The sequence below is a fragment of the Lolium rigidum genome, chromosome 4 (genome assembly GCF_022539505.1).
Source record: "Lolium rigidum isolate FL_2022 chromosome 4, APGP_CSIRO_Lrig_0.1, whole genome shotgun sequence".
Classification (NCBI taxonomy): domain Eukaryota; kingdom Viridiplantae; phylum Streptophyta; class Magnoliopsida; order Poales; family Poaceae; genus Lolium; species Lolium rigidum.
The window spans coordinates 242675749-242691844 of record NC_061511.1 but is presented as its reverse complement, the minus strand read 5'-3'; the positions used below and the strand labels follow the sequence as shown (position 1 = coordinate 242691844).

The 16096-nt window shown below is 42.3% G+C and overlaps 2 protein-coding genes across 2 annotated transcripts; one reads left to right on the top strand and one right to left on the bottom strand.

Annotated features, from left to right (window-relative positions):
* Positions 1-1934: 1934 nt before the first annotated feature.
* Positions 1935-2504, top strand: LOC124648502 (ethylene-responsive transcription factor 8-like). Its single transcript, XM_047188259.1, has one exon. It carries the CDS (start codon positions 1935-1937, stop codon positions 2502-2504), a length of 570 nt encoding a protein of 189 aa, XP_047044215.1.
* A 1085-nt stretch (positions 2505-3589) lies between these two features.
* On the bottom strand, positions 3590-15391 carry LOC124648501 (structural maintenance of chromosomes protein 4-like). Its single transcript, XM_047188258.1, has 28 exons — positions 15251-15391; positions 13813-13902; positions 13098-13199; positions 12836-13012; positions 12508-12638; positions 12331-12409; positions 12103-12260; positions 11953-12028; positions 11673-11801; positions 11465-11609; positions 11252-11382; positions 10786-10938; positions 10493-10682; positions 9085-9218; positions 8819-8977; positions 8261-8566; positions 8001-8177; positions 7590-7673; positions 7291-7500; positions 7114-7203; positions 6875-6996; positions 6634-6789; positions 6449-6556; positions 6314-6374; positions 5169-5303; positions 4295-4382; positions 4148-4220; positions 3590-3853 (listed from the first exon to the last, which is right to left on the bottom strand). The coding sequence occupies exons 1-28, from the start codon at positions 15389-15391 to the stop codon at positions 3733-3735; spliced, it is 3726 nt and encodes a 1241-aa protein (XP_047044214.1). The 3' UTR covers positions 3590-3732.
* Between the last annotated feature and the right edge of the window lie 705 nt (positions 15392-16096).

Genomic DNA, 16096 nt, shown 5'->3' with positions numbered 1-16096 from the left:
CATCTTCTAGATTGCATCTTGGCTTGGTTTGCGTTCTCGCGGTAGGAAATTTTTTGTTTTCTATGCAACGTATCCCTACAGTCCAAGGACCTACACACATACAATCTTGATTATTTCATATCCATTTTAACATTGCAAAACTATATGAACTAATTGGTTCTTTTCCATTACCTCCTTCTCGAGCATCAAGTAGGCGTGGTATTTATCATCGTAGTAAGGATCGAGAATCGTCATCCTAAACATGTGAGCATGTAAGAAACGACTAGTGTGAGCAAATGTGAGAGTATGCAAACTAATATGCGAGCAAAACATGAGAAAATAAAAATTAATATGTGAGCATGTGACTACAAAATCTAGAGCACAAAAGACCTAAACATAGTCACACAGCTGCTATTCACATGCTACAAAGTTAAAATGCATATAAATTCCTAGAAATCTTTAATGAACAAGGTCTCCCTAAAATAGCAAAATTTGAGGGGATTGAGGAATGATACCTAGGGAAAAGGGTTGAGGTCAAGAATCTCGGAGAAATTCCTCAAATATGTGAGCTTTGGTGGGGGGATTAGAGGAGGGGGAGAGGAAACTGTGGTCGCAACCCTTGTCGCATGGAGGGATGAACTACAACTGGGCATGGGCAGCCCGGCCCGGACGGCCCGGCCCGACCCAGCCCGAAAATCCCGGGCCGGGCCGGGTCGGGCTTGCATGTCGGGCCGGGTTCGGGCCTGATTTTGGAGCCCGAACATCGGGCCGGGCCGGGCTCGGGCTTACAGAAAATGTGATTCAAGCCTAGTTCGGGCCGGGCCGGGTTTTTCTCTGTTCGGGCCGGGTTCGGGCCCGATTTGTAAGCCCGAAGGTCGGGCCGGGCCGGGCTCGGGCCCGGGATTTTTGGTTCGGGCTTTTTCGGGCTTGGCCCGAAACCTAGCCCGGCCCGAGAAATGCCCAGGTGTAGGATGAACCCTAGCCAGCGTGTGCGCGTGTGAGTGAACTGGCCGTCATGGGCCGGCTCAGCTCTACTTATCCCAAGTCGATGTGTCACGCCGCCGTGCGACGCCAAGCTCAAGGACGCGACACTTTCGGTCCATGGGTCCTGCGAGTTCATGTTAACGTGTGTGCGGTATCGTGATGCTCGGCGCGGTACAAAAGAGTTATTTCTGTGATTTTTTCGCTGAAAGTTTATTTTTCGAATTTGTTTCATGTACAGGTTATTTCTGCCGATTTTGCCCGTACCCGTCTTCTTTTTTCCGTTGGGCAACACGGGGCATCCATGAACGTACGTGACACAACGTAACGAGGGCAGGCCAGGCCGGGCTCAGGTCATTTTGCCCGCCCACGCACGGCACCGCGCTGCCTGTGCTAGTCAATGAGTGCGGCTACGGGCAACGCCTAGCCAGGTAGCCGGGCGGGCCGCGGGCGCGGTACGGCCGGACGGTGGGATGATGGAGACGACCGTGGACGGGACGGGACGGGGCGGCTGGCATGGATCATGGATCATGGTAATGGATGGGCAGACAGATGGATGGTGTAGGGCTTGCGTCACCTTGCCAGGGGCTGCAGGGCCCCGCTCGCTGTCGAATCGCGCGGCGGCAGGGGCAGGGGCAGCGGCACCGCACGAGGCCACGAGCTAGCTAGCTCTAGCTAGGCCCGGTCAGCGACAGCCTCCCTCAAGCCCCCCGACGCCTACACACTCGGACGGAGCCCCAGAAAACCTATACTGCTACCTCCCCACTTCACGAGGCGCGCCATAGCCTCATAGGTTAGGCAGCAAGAGCGGTAGAGCTGCAGCGAGCCCATCCTCTCGCTCCCTCCCTCCGTCCTCGTATAAGAGCCACCCTTCGTCTTTGCTGAGCTCCCAAGACTTGGCCGACCTTCACAGCAGTAGAATCAGTACCAGCTCCGCCGAACTAGCTACACACACCGTGAAGAGGCCTCCCACCATGCAGATGCAGCGGGTGAAACAGGAGCGCGGCAGCGCGTCGGCGGGAGGGCGACCGGAGGCGCAGCCGCACGCGCACTACCGCGGCGTGCGGAAGCGGCCGTGGGGCCGGTACGCGGCGGAGATCCGGGACCCGTGGAAGAAGACGCGGGTGTGGCTCGGCACCTACGACACCCCCGTCGACGCCGCGCTCGCCTACGACCGCGCCGCGCTCGCGCTGCGCGGGCCCAAGGCCAGGACCAACTTCGGCACCGGCCACGGCCAGCACCCGTACCCCTTCCCGCACCTGCCGCTGCAGCCGGGGGCCCTGCTGCCTCCGCGTCCGCCCACGGCGCCGGGGATGTTCGGGGGCGGCCTCGACGTCGCGCGCCCGTCGCCCTGGCACTGCGTCTACTTCCCGGCCAGGAGGGTCTCCTCCACCGTGCTCGACTTCCTCGCGCAGCCGCTGCTCCCGGTCAAGATGGAGGACGCCGCGCCGGCGCTTCCGTCCACGGTGCTCGAACTGCGCACCGGGCCCACCGTCCCCGCCTTCGACCTCAACGAGCCGCCCTCGCTGCTCTACGGCTCGTGATCTCTTGCGCACGAGCGAGCGTAGAGCTCTACTAGTGGTAGGATCATGGATTCATGGTACGTACGTTGTTAAGTAGAGAAAGGTGATTTAGGGAGGAGCAAGATCGCTGATCCGTGTGTACATAAACCTGCCTGATTAAGAAAGTTTAGCCACCTCGATCTCGTCTTCCATGGCGCTCGTGTTGCTGTTCCCTGAATGCTTCGTTTCTGCTGATTTTTGGCTTTGCTCTAGCTGGTACCCATGTATGTGCACGCCCATTTTACCTGAGGATCTGCAAAATGCGGCAAAGACCACGGGTTTCAGCTTCTAAACTCGGTTTGTTTTCGTGCGATTTCAGTGGACTGGTCACGGGTCGTCTTCGCATGTGCCTCAGGGGAACGCACATTAGCAGCAGTCGTACCTGCGGATGGTGGCCGATCGACTCAGTTTTGCCCGTACAGGTTGTTTACAAATGACTATTGTGACACCACTGATGCTAACAAAACAATACAAGTGCTTATAATCACTCAATCAAACGTACAAACACTAGAGTGAGTTTTTTTCTTTTTCAAAATGGGTTTCCCATCAAAATGATGCATACGCTGCTTTATTAAGATTTAAATCGAATCCAGTTGTACACACGAACAACTAAAGACTTATTACAAATCACGGGTCACAAAGGGTCTCAACAAAAATAAGTCATCTAAAAAAGAGTAGCAACATGAAGTTCCTTTGCATCAGCATTCCAAACGCCTATCAGCAGACCATCCATCATATCCAGTCGGCACGTCCTCCGACTGTAGATAGAACCACATATGGATCAAGTGAATAGCTAAAGGGATAACCTTGAAGAGAAGCCAAAGTGAGTTAAGCACAGAGTGCATTTCACACGAAATAATAGTTTCCTTTTCATAAACACTTATTTAACTACACCTCAGATCATTGTGGCTGAACAAAAGAGCGTCTTTTCTGAAAATGGCAAATAAGAAAGCTGTTTAGACTCTAAAGCAATGTTGAGAGCACAAAGTTAATTGGTCAAACAAATATAACGTCAGCAATCCACGTTTCATATTTTTTACATACATACAATCACACCTTAGGTGACCAAATGTACTAGCCTCATTCTATCAATGGTATCTTTACATGGCATAAAACCAGCTTAGCAGTACGATAAATCCTGATGCCGAAGGAACCTCGGTTCCACGAGGGCACCAGAGAACATTACATTCAGATAGAACTCTAAGGTACACTAGACTGCCTCCATGCTCTCAGCGAAGCTACCGGGGTTGATGGTTATACTCTTGGTGCAATTATCTGTCTTGTAGATGCCAACCAGCCGATCAGCTAGTTCAAACATGTTGTTCCTGAGACTGCAGACAGGGTAACAGACGTGAGATTAATAATCAAACAAACATGAAATGATATTTTTACTCGGATTGCATGGCCTTTTAGATCAATTTTGGCCATTTTTGTAGAGGTATTGTCTCCATTATAAATATTGCACACGAACTGGTAAACCTGTGTATTAGTGTATACCTTATATTTTTCATAAGGTTTGTTTGAATAGGTAGGAATTTTAGATCAATTTCCCAGTTTGAATATAAAGTATAGAAGCAACTAAGAGAAAATGTAAGAGGTGAGAAGGATGGGCTGAATAAACTTACCTAATAATAATGAACTGGGCATCTTTGGTTCGATCTTTCACATAATGTCCGACAATGGATACATTCTTAAAATCTATAAGCAGCAGTTTGATTAGTCTATTAAAATGACAGATAGTATTAGTTAAAGAGAATGGTCACAAGGCTTACCCAACGCTGCATCTATCTCATCCATAACATACAATGGAGTCGGTTTATAATGGTGAAGAGCAAACACCAGAGCCAGGGAGCTAAGCGTCTGCGACAAAAAAATGTTTGAATTGGTGCATGCCCAGCGGGTAATATTAAGATGATAAATATTTGGCAGTACATGTGGATTGCACCACAAAGAGTAAGTGTAAGGGATTGTGATCAACATTTGAATTGTGTGCAACAAGAACGAAGGTGTACCGCAGAAATAAATCAAACACAGCTCAGATGCTTATTTCAGGTCCTGAAGAATTGTATTTGACTCTATAATGAAATAATTTTGATGCACTGTGCTATCTTAAATATGTAACAGCCGTGTTAACCAGGAAACATAAGCAGATAGTTTTTCCCAATAAAAAACTTAGTGTGCATTTTCAGAGAAGTTGGTGATTTGAAGGAGGCTAACTCTCAAGTGCCTGGAATCAAGATTAATATACTAGATATTCACTTCCTTTCTATTTCTGGCCTCCTAAATGAGGCATGCAACTTTATTTAAACATATTTATCTTTTCTATTCTAAATGTGAGACAAAACAAGTGTCTTAACTATTAAATGAGCGCCAATAATGCAGTACAACTTTCTGATTATTATGGTGTTCTCAAATTTCCATATGCATGATTGGTAAAGCCAATGGTTATGTATTAGAAAACCAAAACAAAGTGGACATGAATTCTATGCTCTCGGAATATGCACCTATTATTATTGATTAAAAGTAAAATTGTAAAATTTCTAGTACATGGAAAGTTCTGATATTGACTTTCCACATGCCAAGTGTATGCATAAAATAATGTTAACTTAGTTTCTGACACTTCTACAAGTAAGGATAAAGAAATACCTTCTCGCCACCAGATAGATTGGCAATGTTCTTCCAGCTTTTCTTAGGAGGTCTTACACTGAAAACAACACCTTCTGAAAATGGGTCCAACGAATCAACAAGTTCCAGCTCCGCATCGCCTCCAAGAGTAATCATCTAAGACAACAAAACAATATTGTGAAATCATTTCACAACACATCAAAAAATAAATATCTGTTTTCTCTTCTTGTACACAGTGCTGTCAGTTAAAATTTTGACCAACTTCACACATATTTTATTGAAACAATATTATGAAATTATAATGTTTTGTAGCTAACAAGATCTCATCCACAAGTGAGCGTGCACAACAGACAATTCAATGAAAACATCATTGTGGCAACAATGAGCTGATATCACCAGGCTAAGCGTGAGTAGAGTTACCACATTTTTCACACCCCTATAAGCCTATGGAAAGCTGAGAAGAGGTGTAGTTGTCGGCACATTAAAGTTAATATGGTTACAGTATAATTAATTAACTCTTGTGCCTGGTCCGTTCCATGGTAGCTGATGTTGGAGTTAACCTTGTTGTGTATGTGCGCTCATGTTTATTTCAGTTGTGTTTCTGGGTTTTGGATTTAGTTGAAGTTGTGGCAATGTGCACACCGTAGTGATGTGTTCAAGTGTACACAAGGCAAAGCTTGTTAGTGTGTGTGTTAGCGACTCAGCTTGGTGCTATGGCTGTACGGTACCAAGTCTGAAAGTGTTTGTTAGTTGCATGCCTAGCTAGTAGGAGAGATACACGCATGCATGGATAGAGCTAGCTGTTGGTGATAGGCTTTAGTAGTGACCTGGTAATCAGTCATTGTGCAGAGTGAATGAGCATGATCTCCAGGTGTGAGGAGTGGCCGAATGGCGTGGCCTGCATGGTGGTTGCTAGTTGCCATCTACTACCAGCTAGCGGCGATAGTTATGGATCGAGCAAAGTGTGGGCTTGACCATCTGCATGTGTGTGCGCTACTTAAGGTACTGTATTCTATTTAGTGAGAACAAGAGAAGAAAAGCACAAGTATGTCTGCAGTGTGTGCACTCGCGTGAGCCTTCATCCTTGGGCATAGCCATCAGCTGAGTGGTTGGACTTCATTTGTGAAAGGAGTGTCATATTACATACTAGCTATACATAATCATACCTGATACATCTCTTTCAGTTTCAGAGAAATTTTGTTGAACCCTGCCATGAACTCATCTAACCTGCAACAATATATATTGCATGTAAGGAGGTTAATCAATCAATCCAAATAATAAAACAGAAAGTAAGATGATACCTTCTCTTCCGCAGCCCATCATATAGTTTTTTAAGATCATCACGCTCCTGAGTGGTAGCATTTAGCTCATCGACGCGTTCACCATATAAACGAGCCTTTGTGCGGTACCTGGTTTAACCAAGATAAGTAATTAATAAGTTGACGGGAAAAGGTTTTGTCAACAGTTATATGGCATTAATCCATACTCTGCTATTGAATCCAGATTTGGACTCAAGTCTTTAAGTTGTGCTTCCAATAATGCCACCATCTCCATTGCTCTTTTCAGGTCACACATTTCATTGAGATGCTCATCACTGAGTGTTTCTTTAAGTTTCTCAGGATCAATAGCATCCTTTTGGATTCTGTGAGGGAAACACGTACCATTTAGAAGGCATAAAAAACATACATGATTCATAAAATAACTGAAAAAATAACATTTCAACATACTGATCCATGTGTTTAGCAAGATTCGCCTGAATGTCCACAAGCCTTTTCCCAAATGCTTTCACCTTCATTTCCCACTCCTTGGCAAGCTTTTTTGTGTCTTGCAGTTTGTACTCTGCATCAACCTGTTTTTACACAAATAGTTTGTGTTATTTTGTTTCAAGAAAAGCTGAGGTCAGAAAAAGAACCATCTTGACCAAGTTAATTAAGATATTAATAGAATCCAAATTAATGGAAGAAACCTCGGAGGCTCTCAGTTCATCCACCACTTTCTTCGTTTTATTGTAGTCTTCCTTTGTTTTGTCAAGCTCCTCTTTATGGCTGTCAATCATCTACAAGTTCAATGGACTAACATTAACCTTCCAAACATGCAACAAGCCATTCAGGGTCCAGACCATAGAGCAACATAACTAAACTACCTCTTGGGTTTTCTTATATTCTTCTTGAACAAGAAAAGCTTTCTTCTCTGTCTCTTTGAAAACAGACATCAATTTCTCCTTTTGAGAAATCAGGTTTTCTGTTTCTTTTCTCGCCTCCTCAATGCCCTTGGTTAATTTTTTAATCAACTTTTCGCATGTAGTTATCTTTACTTTGTGGCGGTTGATGTCTGAGCTTGTTTTGTCAAGTTCCTGATGTTTAAAGTACAAATTCATAAGCATCAGCAAGAGAGAGACACACACACCAGAAAAAGGAAACAAACAAGCAAGGATGTACTTACAGATTGGATATTTGCAACTTTTGCCTTCTGATCCTTGAGCACCTGCCCCCCTGCATTTTCAATTTTCTGCTGAAGTTCTGAAGCCTGTTGTACATTTAGTAAATGAAGATACGTTAGGAAGTAGAGACTGTATTTGGTAACTAAACTGCTACTCCCTCCGTCCGATGAAGGTTGTCTGAGATTTGTCAAAACTTAGATGTATCTAGACACTATATAGCATCTAGATACATCCAAATTTTGACAAATGTCAGACAACCTTCATGGGACACGGCATTCAACTGGGGGGAGGTGTGAATCTTAAGTTTGTTTTACACTTTTCAATAAAATTGAAGTTAACGCTAATAAAGCACATTGACCTAGCTTTTGCTAGAAATGAGACTTCAAGGTTTGTAACTTTGTATGTGCACTTGCCTTATCTTTGAGCTTGCTGGAAGACTTTGCAAGTTTCTTTAGTTCAACTTGTTCGGTAGATATGATATCATCCAGCTCTTTCATTCTGCCGAGCTCATCATCTTTGGGTTGTGATGCAGCTTTCAGTGAATCTAGTCGCTTTTCATTGTAACTGTATTGGGCATTCATACTCTCCACCTTTTACAGGAGAAGCAAAAGTAAGGTGATCTGAATATAACAAACTGCTCAAGGATAAAAAAGAAATTTTGTAGTTTAGGTACCTCTTTTTTAGCTTTTGCCAATTCCATCTCGAGACGAGATTTAGCATCTTCCAGGGACCGGTAGCGTTTTTTAGCATCATTAATACTTTCACGCAATCTGTTGAGTTGATCAACAAGTTTGCTGAGATCATTTTCAGCATTTATAACAGTCTCTTCTGAGACGCTTTCTCGGATGGATGTGCTCATCTTGCCACCTCGTGGTTTGCCACCACCACCGCTCATGGTCCCAGACTTCTCAAAAAGTGCACCGTCAAGGGTAACTACCCGGCGGAATTCACTATCTGCAGTATATGCAATTCGAGTAGCCTGACAAAAATAGATGTTTCATCTTACTGTTATAATGTAATCAGAAGGAGCAGTATTTGTTTCTTAACAGAATATGATGCATCCCCTAAATAAAGTTATTTTCCAAATTCATGACAATTCCATGAAAATGCTTAAGGAAACCAATTAAGAAACTATTAGAGAAACAAATGAATAAGGCACATTATAACTGCAAGCAGCTAAGACAGATGCAAATAGACCAAGTAGAACAAACAAAGTAACTTAAGGGTTTACCTGATCAAGATCGTTTGCAACAACAGTATTGCCCAAGGTAGCAAAGAAAGCTAACTTTAGCTTCTCATCTTTAACCTTTACCAGATCAAAGAGGCGTGGAACTCCTTCGGGTGTTTTTACTTTCTCCTTTAGCTTACGAAGATGATGGGCTTGCTTTTCCTGTAAAAGTTAAATACCAAAATCAAGCATAACGTTATAAAACCAGCAGGGAAGAAGTTTGTATACAAGTAAACACGGAAGCAAAAGGAAAATAAACCGGAAATTACCAGTATCATAAAAGTAGCAATCCCAAGATTTCTTCTGCGTAATAGTTCAACACAAGCTTGGGCCGAATTTGTTGTTTCAACAACAATATAATCAAGCCCACCGCACGCTGTTGATATGGCAACATCATATTTTGCTGCAAATTAAGGCATAATAGCTAGTAAATGTTTCTACAAAGATATTAAGGCATATCTATCTTAATGTATACTAGCTTTAGGCATAATAGCTAGTAAATTAAGGCATATTTATCTGAAGGCATAATAGCTAGTAAAATAAGGCATATTTATCTTAATAAATGTTTCTACAACGATATTGTGCCTCAGAAATTGTAAGGCATGAGTTTCTAGTAAATTAAGGCATATTTATCTTACAAGTATAGAATGACCCCCCTCAGAGTATAACTACAGAAATTTTACAGATATTTAATGACCATGAGTTGACAAACTCAGTAACCCCAATTTTAGATGAGACTATAGTACAGCACCGATACACACAATTCTGGAGAAACAGCAAAAAGTAAGTGTAATACTAATCTATAAAATAAGAGGGTGTCCAAACTTGTCACATCTGTCGGGGCTTTGTGTACTGGTATCAAGAGATGCTGACTGGAGAAGCCTTGACCTAACAGGTTAATACAAGTAAACAGCACAGAAACTATTGATTTTTTTACCAATGATGTATCCTTGATAAAGCCTTAACACAATGTAAATATTACTTTTCTAAACCTGAATACTTGGTATAATTACTGATGGCCTAAGCTTTTGTAGCATAATTTGAGCATATAATAATATGTACACATGGAATTTCAAGACTACCCAAAAACCCTTTCAGTGTACTTTTGATTCACAATAATATACACCACATTTGTCTAAATAAAAATCATTCCATTCTAAGACTTGGGTGGGAGGGGTTAGGTCCAGCCCATCTCTCTCATCTAGAAAGGGTCTTAGCAGAACTTATGCATAATTTCAGTACAATAAAGTACAGAATTCGTCAAAAGCAAATTTCACCTCCACAAAAACTATACAATCTGCATAGTGTACAGTGAACGGTACCTAACAATGGCTTTTAGATTTCAATAGAAGTACACTATTAAAATACATTTGAAAAAAAGATGTATGAAAGAATTCTGATGTCAAAAGTGCTCATCACATTCACGTGTTCTATCAGATACAATCGGTCCTACTGGGGAAGTGTGTGGGCAGCATCCCCATTATACCCTGTGACCTGGTTCAAGTCCAAGCCAATGAGAATTTGTCTCCTGAGCAAAAAAAAAATGAGATGTGTTCCATGCACAAAATAAAGAGGCAAAACTCAGGTGTGGAAAATCAACATAGACCAGAAAAGGTTGGAATAGTTTAGCTTTGTGCATTCAAAAGTCTTCTTTTGTGGCTATAGATTATATCTTACCATCAATTGCACCAAGATCACCTAGTCTGCCATAAATGCCATCTATTTCCTTTGATTCCTTAGCTTGTAAAATTGCTTTCAGCACAGTGCCTTGATTCTTCTCAGAATCCCTTGTGGATTTGATCTCCACAACTTTCTGTCTAGCTGCTTGTTCAAGAGGAATTAGGGTCTCCTCTTCTTTTAGGCATTCCTGTTACAAATCCCAAGTTAGGATTCAGGAAACTCACAAAAGTTGAAAGAACTTAATAGTACCCATGAGAAGAATGACTCAAACTGATATGGAAGTAATTTACCGATTCAACTTTACGAGCTTCAGATGCTTCACTCTGGTGTTTCTCTATTTTTCCTTGGAGCTCTGTAATGTATGTATCCTTTGTTTTGATTTTTTCTTTGATGATTTCCATCTGGTTTTGAGCATCAGTTAATTCTGCTCGAGCTCCATCTTGCTGAAAACAGGTAATAAGTTCATGTAAATTAATAAATGTCAGAACATTACATATTACATTGCTTTGCCAAAAGAATATGTTTTGCCTAGTGACGTGACTGCAATGTGATTATGAATATGTGTGCCCAATGCAGGTCCAAGATGTGATGGCAAAACTGTGGGATAATGGTGAGGATTTCTAGTGCCCTCGATGAAACATGTGTTCAAAACTGGCAGTCAAGTGACTCATCATGGAGGAAAGCGTATTGAAGAAAAAACGACAATGGTATCATTTATTGTTCACTGTATAAAGAAGTTAAAGGCGAGGACCGAACCTTCTGTTTCATCAATTCTTTCTCCGCGGAAGCAACATCCAGCCTTCCTTTATGCTCAATAATTTGATTTTCCCATGGTTCAAGCTCAGTCCTTACTTTGGTAAGTTCAGCACGTAGTTTCTCAGTTTCCTCTGTAATTACAAAAAAGGCTATCAAACAGAACAGTTTGATAAATAGGGGAGAAACAGGCAAATGTTAAAGAAAAAATATCACCTCGAGAGCTTTCTTTAATTTGCTCCAGCACTTTCTCTTCTTGGTTAAATTGTTCTTGCAATTTTGGTATCTCTTCCTCAAGCTGTGGAATGAGATTGGATGACTCTTCAATCTCTTTTGTTGATCCTTCAATTTTTGCAACATCCTGCAACAACATGAAACTTGAGACTTTATTGCTTGAAGTACATCTGTAATCATGCTAACATACCTTTTCAGCTTTGTCTTCCAGCTTTTTAATCTTCTGCTTAAGATGTTTTAGATCTTCCCTGTGCTTTACATCTTTTCTCTCAAACTCCTTAAATTGATCCTTGCAGGTTTTCATGTTATTCTCAAGGTCCTGCATGTAAAAAGAGAGCAAATATTATAATGGGGCATTTAATATGGTAAAGTTAGAGTAAAACTAGTAATACAGTCACGACATATATAGGGATAATTTAACTTTAAATTCACCGCAACATAGGTTAAAGAAAATGTAATTTAAACTATACCTCTTGCCTTTTGACATGTTTGTTGTAAACAGACTCCATTTTCTTAAGATCTTGAGTATTCTGTTTAATTTGTTCCCTGGATTATAACAAAAACAATCAGTTCTGAACTTGTGGCTGTAAAATTCAACTACAACCGTGGCAATAAATCACCTTTCAGAGGTAAGGTTCTTCTCAAGGTCGGTAACGTTGTCTTTGAGCTGGGTAACATGTGATGTAGCATCGTCAGAAGCCATTGTGGTCGCCTTTTCTTGCCATTTCAAAAGCAACAGTTCCTTCAGCATGTATGTTTCAGCTTCATTTTTCGCATTCTACACGAAGATAACTATGTCAATAGTGTTAATCAACCAAAAGAATCAATTCATGACATCTGATCAGCACCTCTAAACTGTCCCTTTCCTTCTCAGCCAATTTCAGCATTTGAACCGATGCGGTTCTCTTTTCATTGAGCACTTCCAATCTAAAGGTATTAGAAAATGAGAATGATGACATCACAACAAATGGACAGTGCACACTCATCATGACAACAGGCATTGAATTTTCTGTTAAGAAACTCACTGCTTGTTAGCTTCTTCAATTTTCTCAACATATTGGTTCGTACCAATGATGTCTTCTAGATATTCTAGAAAACCCTCATCATGAGGACTTTGAGATTTTGGCTTCATCAGGGAGATTTGCTCAACCTCGCCCTGTACAGTGTCCAGCTCAGAAGTTCAGCATATGTAATATCGGCAAAACACAGATAGAAAAGCACCTTATGGCTGCCAACCTATTCCATGTAGACTTAAATCAAGGAATATGCAACATGTGGGAATTTATGAAGGTAATCAAATGTAACAGATATCCTAAAGTATCAGTATAATTCACATGTAGAACTGCACAGAACCTGAAGGATCAGAAAGCGATTATTATCAAGGTCCACTCCTTTGCCCTTCAACAGTTTAGTTACTTCAGTAAAATTGCTTCCACGGTCATTTATGTAATATTTAGATGTGTTGTCACGGAACGCAACTCTTGTTATGACAAAGTCACTGCCCTCAACAACCCTGTAGTTTCCATCATCCTGCATATGGCCAGGAAAAAAGCAACAGTGAATTATGGCACTAATGAAACGATAAGAAAGTATAGGTACATGGCTCAGGAAATACCAAATCAATGATTTCTTGAAAATGGACGGAAACCCCAGCACTGTCTAGGTTCTGGTGGTTGGAAGAGTTGTGTATGAGCTCCGAGACTTTGTTTAGGCGCATCTGCAGTTAGGGAAGAACCAATCAGAAACAATATATATAGCGCAAAACAACTAGAAAAATATATCGTCTAAGTTAAGATAACATCTAGTGAATGCAAAAGGTCATCTTTCATGAGCTGGGCAATACTTAAGTACTTTTCATTGTTAACCAAAACATCCAAAGAAATCTAAGCAGGAAATGGCCATTGAAATATAGGAGGACAATACTTCATAAATAAGGGTCACGCCATGTCCAACTATTAAATATATCCCACTTAGCAACCAAAGAAGTTAGCATTACCTCCGTTCCAAAATATTAGCCTTTTTAGAAAGCTAAGTTAGCTTTCCAAAAAAGGCTTATATTTCAGAACGGAGGTAGTACCATCAAAGTACCAACATGCTAGCTTATATGCTACCCTGAGGCGAAGAATTATGTGTTGACTTTGTCTGCTATACAATATCAGAGGAACCATAAGTTGTTACACTTGAACTTCGAAATCACTGGGCCACTTAGACTGGCATGACAGTGCTGGCCTTTAACCACTGGATAGGCCAAACGAATACGTATGTACTACGTTGCAAACAAATATTCCAGTGGCATAAAAACATTTACGATGTATACTATTAATGTTCACCTGCTTTGCACGCTTCCCAAACACAAATAGCATGGCATCAATGACGTTGCTCTTCCCACTGCCATTTGGCCCAACAACAGCTGAGAAACTCTGCAACCAAGAAAAATGTTACATAATTTGTTTTGCTTATAGGAATTGTCACTCAACGAGCACCACTAGACAAAAAGCATGCAATCAGGACAATTCTATCATGCATGAGTCCTATCTGTAGTATGGTAGTTCTGTGTCCCAAAAAGCTAGAAGGCTAGAACTCTAGATTACTCTTTGCTGGTATATCTGCTTACAGATTATAATTGACTAGGGTTGTGATTGTATGACTTATGATACAAGTGTTCTGGATCCTGAGAATATTTGTGTATATTTGGGGATTAAAGGATGTCATGTTATTATTTCAGTCAACTGCACTTGGATCATTCTTATCTTAGGAAATTACAGGTCCGGCACGAAAATGACCAGTGGCAACAAACACTGAATTTAACTACACAAAGCGAGTTTTCTCGACAGAAAAAGCATACAAAGCGAGTCATATGGTTTCAGAACTACCGATGTGGTAATCATACTTAAGAAAAAAAACACGGGATGGCAGATCACCAAATACAACTGAAAGTTGGCAAAATAGCACAGACACCACTTTTGGTGTTTAGTTTCCACATCATTTGGTTGAGCATCTTAAATTTTAAATGATGCTTCTAGGAAGTGAAAGATGAATAAAATGCATATATGCTAGTTTGAGAAAAAAAATTGTGTGGTCAATATATCACAATCGAAATAGGTATCTGTGCTTCAAGGTGCTGATTGGGCAGCTAGAACAAATTGAACAGAAAAAAATGAAGAGTGTGTCAGTGGCACACCAGGGTTTCAGAATTTCAGTTCATATTTTCTGTGGACACAACTAGACGAGGCAGAGCAGAACTCAGAAGCTGAAGGGATAACGAGTAGTGCCAATAGTTTCAAATTTTCGCAGGCATGGGGGAGGCCAGAGATGCAAATCTCGAACCATGGTTTCAGAATTTCAGTTCATATTTTCTGTGGACACAACTAGACGAGGCAGAGCAGAGCAGAACTCAGAAGCTGAAGGGATTAATTTCAAAATTTCGCAGGCATGGGGGAGGCCAGAGATGCAAATCTCGAACCAACCATACAAAACTCCTCTCGAGGCGTCAAAACCTAAGTAAAGCTGTTATCCAGTTGGAATTTCTAGGGTTTACAGGATTTGCAGATCAAGTGAAAAATGCAACTCTAGATACATATATATGCTCCTAGGCCCTCGAAGTTGAATCAGCTGCCAACACGACCAAAACGTCTGAGAGAGCGGAAGAGGGGAAACACCGTGCGTGCCACCCGCGGCCGCCCTAACCCCCTTCCCTTGGGTCGACAAGCCGAGCACGTCAAAGTAGAAACTAGCTAGGGTTCGCGCCTGCGGGAGGGAGGAACAGACCTTGTGGAAGGGGCCGATGCGCTGCTCCCCGGCGTAGGACTTGAAGTTGCGGAGAACCATCTCCTGTATGAACAGCCGCGGCTTAGCCGGCCTGCCCGGCGACCTAGCCGGCGAGGGCGACTGCGGCGTCGAGGTCTCCATGGAAGAGCGAGACGGGGGTGTCTCGGTATTTCAAAATGCGGCCGCGGGAGGCAGGAGCTCGAGCGCCGCCAAGGCGATTTCAGCCGACGGCACCTAACCTAGCACGAGATCTCCGCCGCCGCCGCCGCCGCCGCTCTACGTAGCTGGGCCGGAGGCGAGGTGTGCCCGGCGAAGAGGCCGCGAGCGCGTCGGCGGTGGGAGATTTGGGGAAAGTGGAAGTGGCTGCGAGGGGAGTGTGGATTTGGGGATTTTGGGGGGAATTTGGGAGGGAAAACTGAAAGGTTGGGGAGGGTTTCCGCCCTCGGCGTTGGAGAGCCAAGATGTCAGGCCAAAAATAATTGGAAATCCTTTCGAGCTGGCCTCGATAGTTGGGCTGCCTTCGTGTAGGTGTAGGTGGGCCTGAAGTAAATATGCCCCAAAAAAACGGAAACTTAAAACTGAACCCGGTGCATGTACACCCGGTATGTGCAAAACATATTTTTAAAACTTTAAAAAATAGAAAAAAGTAATTCATATGTAGAGAGACATGTTCTATGTACGCACATAAAGCACATAAAACCGATTCTTTTGTCATGTGTAAAAAGATAAAAAATGTCTTGATAAATAGATTTTTGTCTTTTTTACACAGGGCACAAAAAATATCGATTTTGGCTGAAACAATTTTGTGAAAATGTAAAATATAAACAAGACATTTTTCTATTTTTT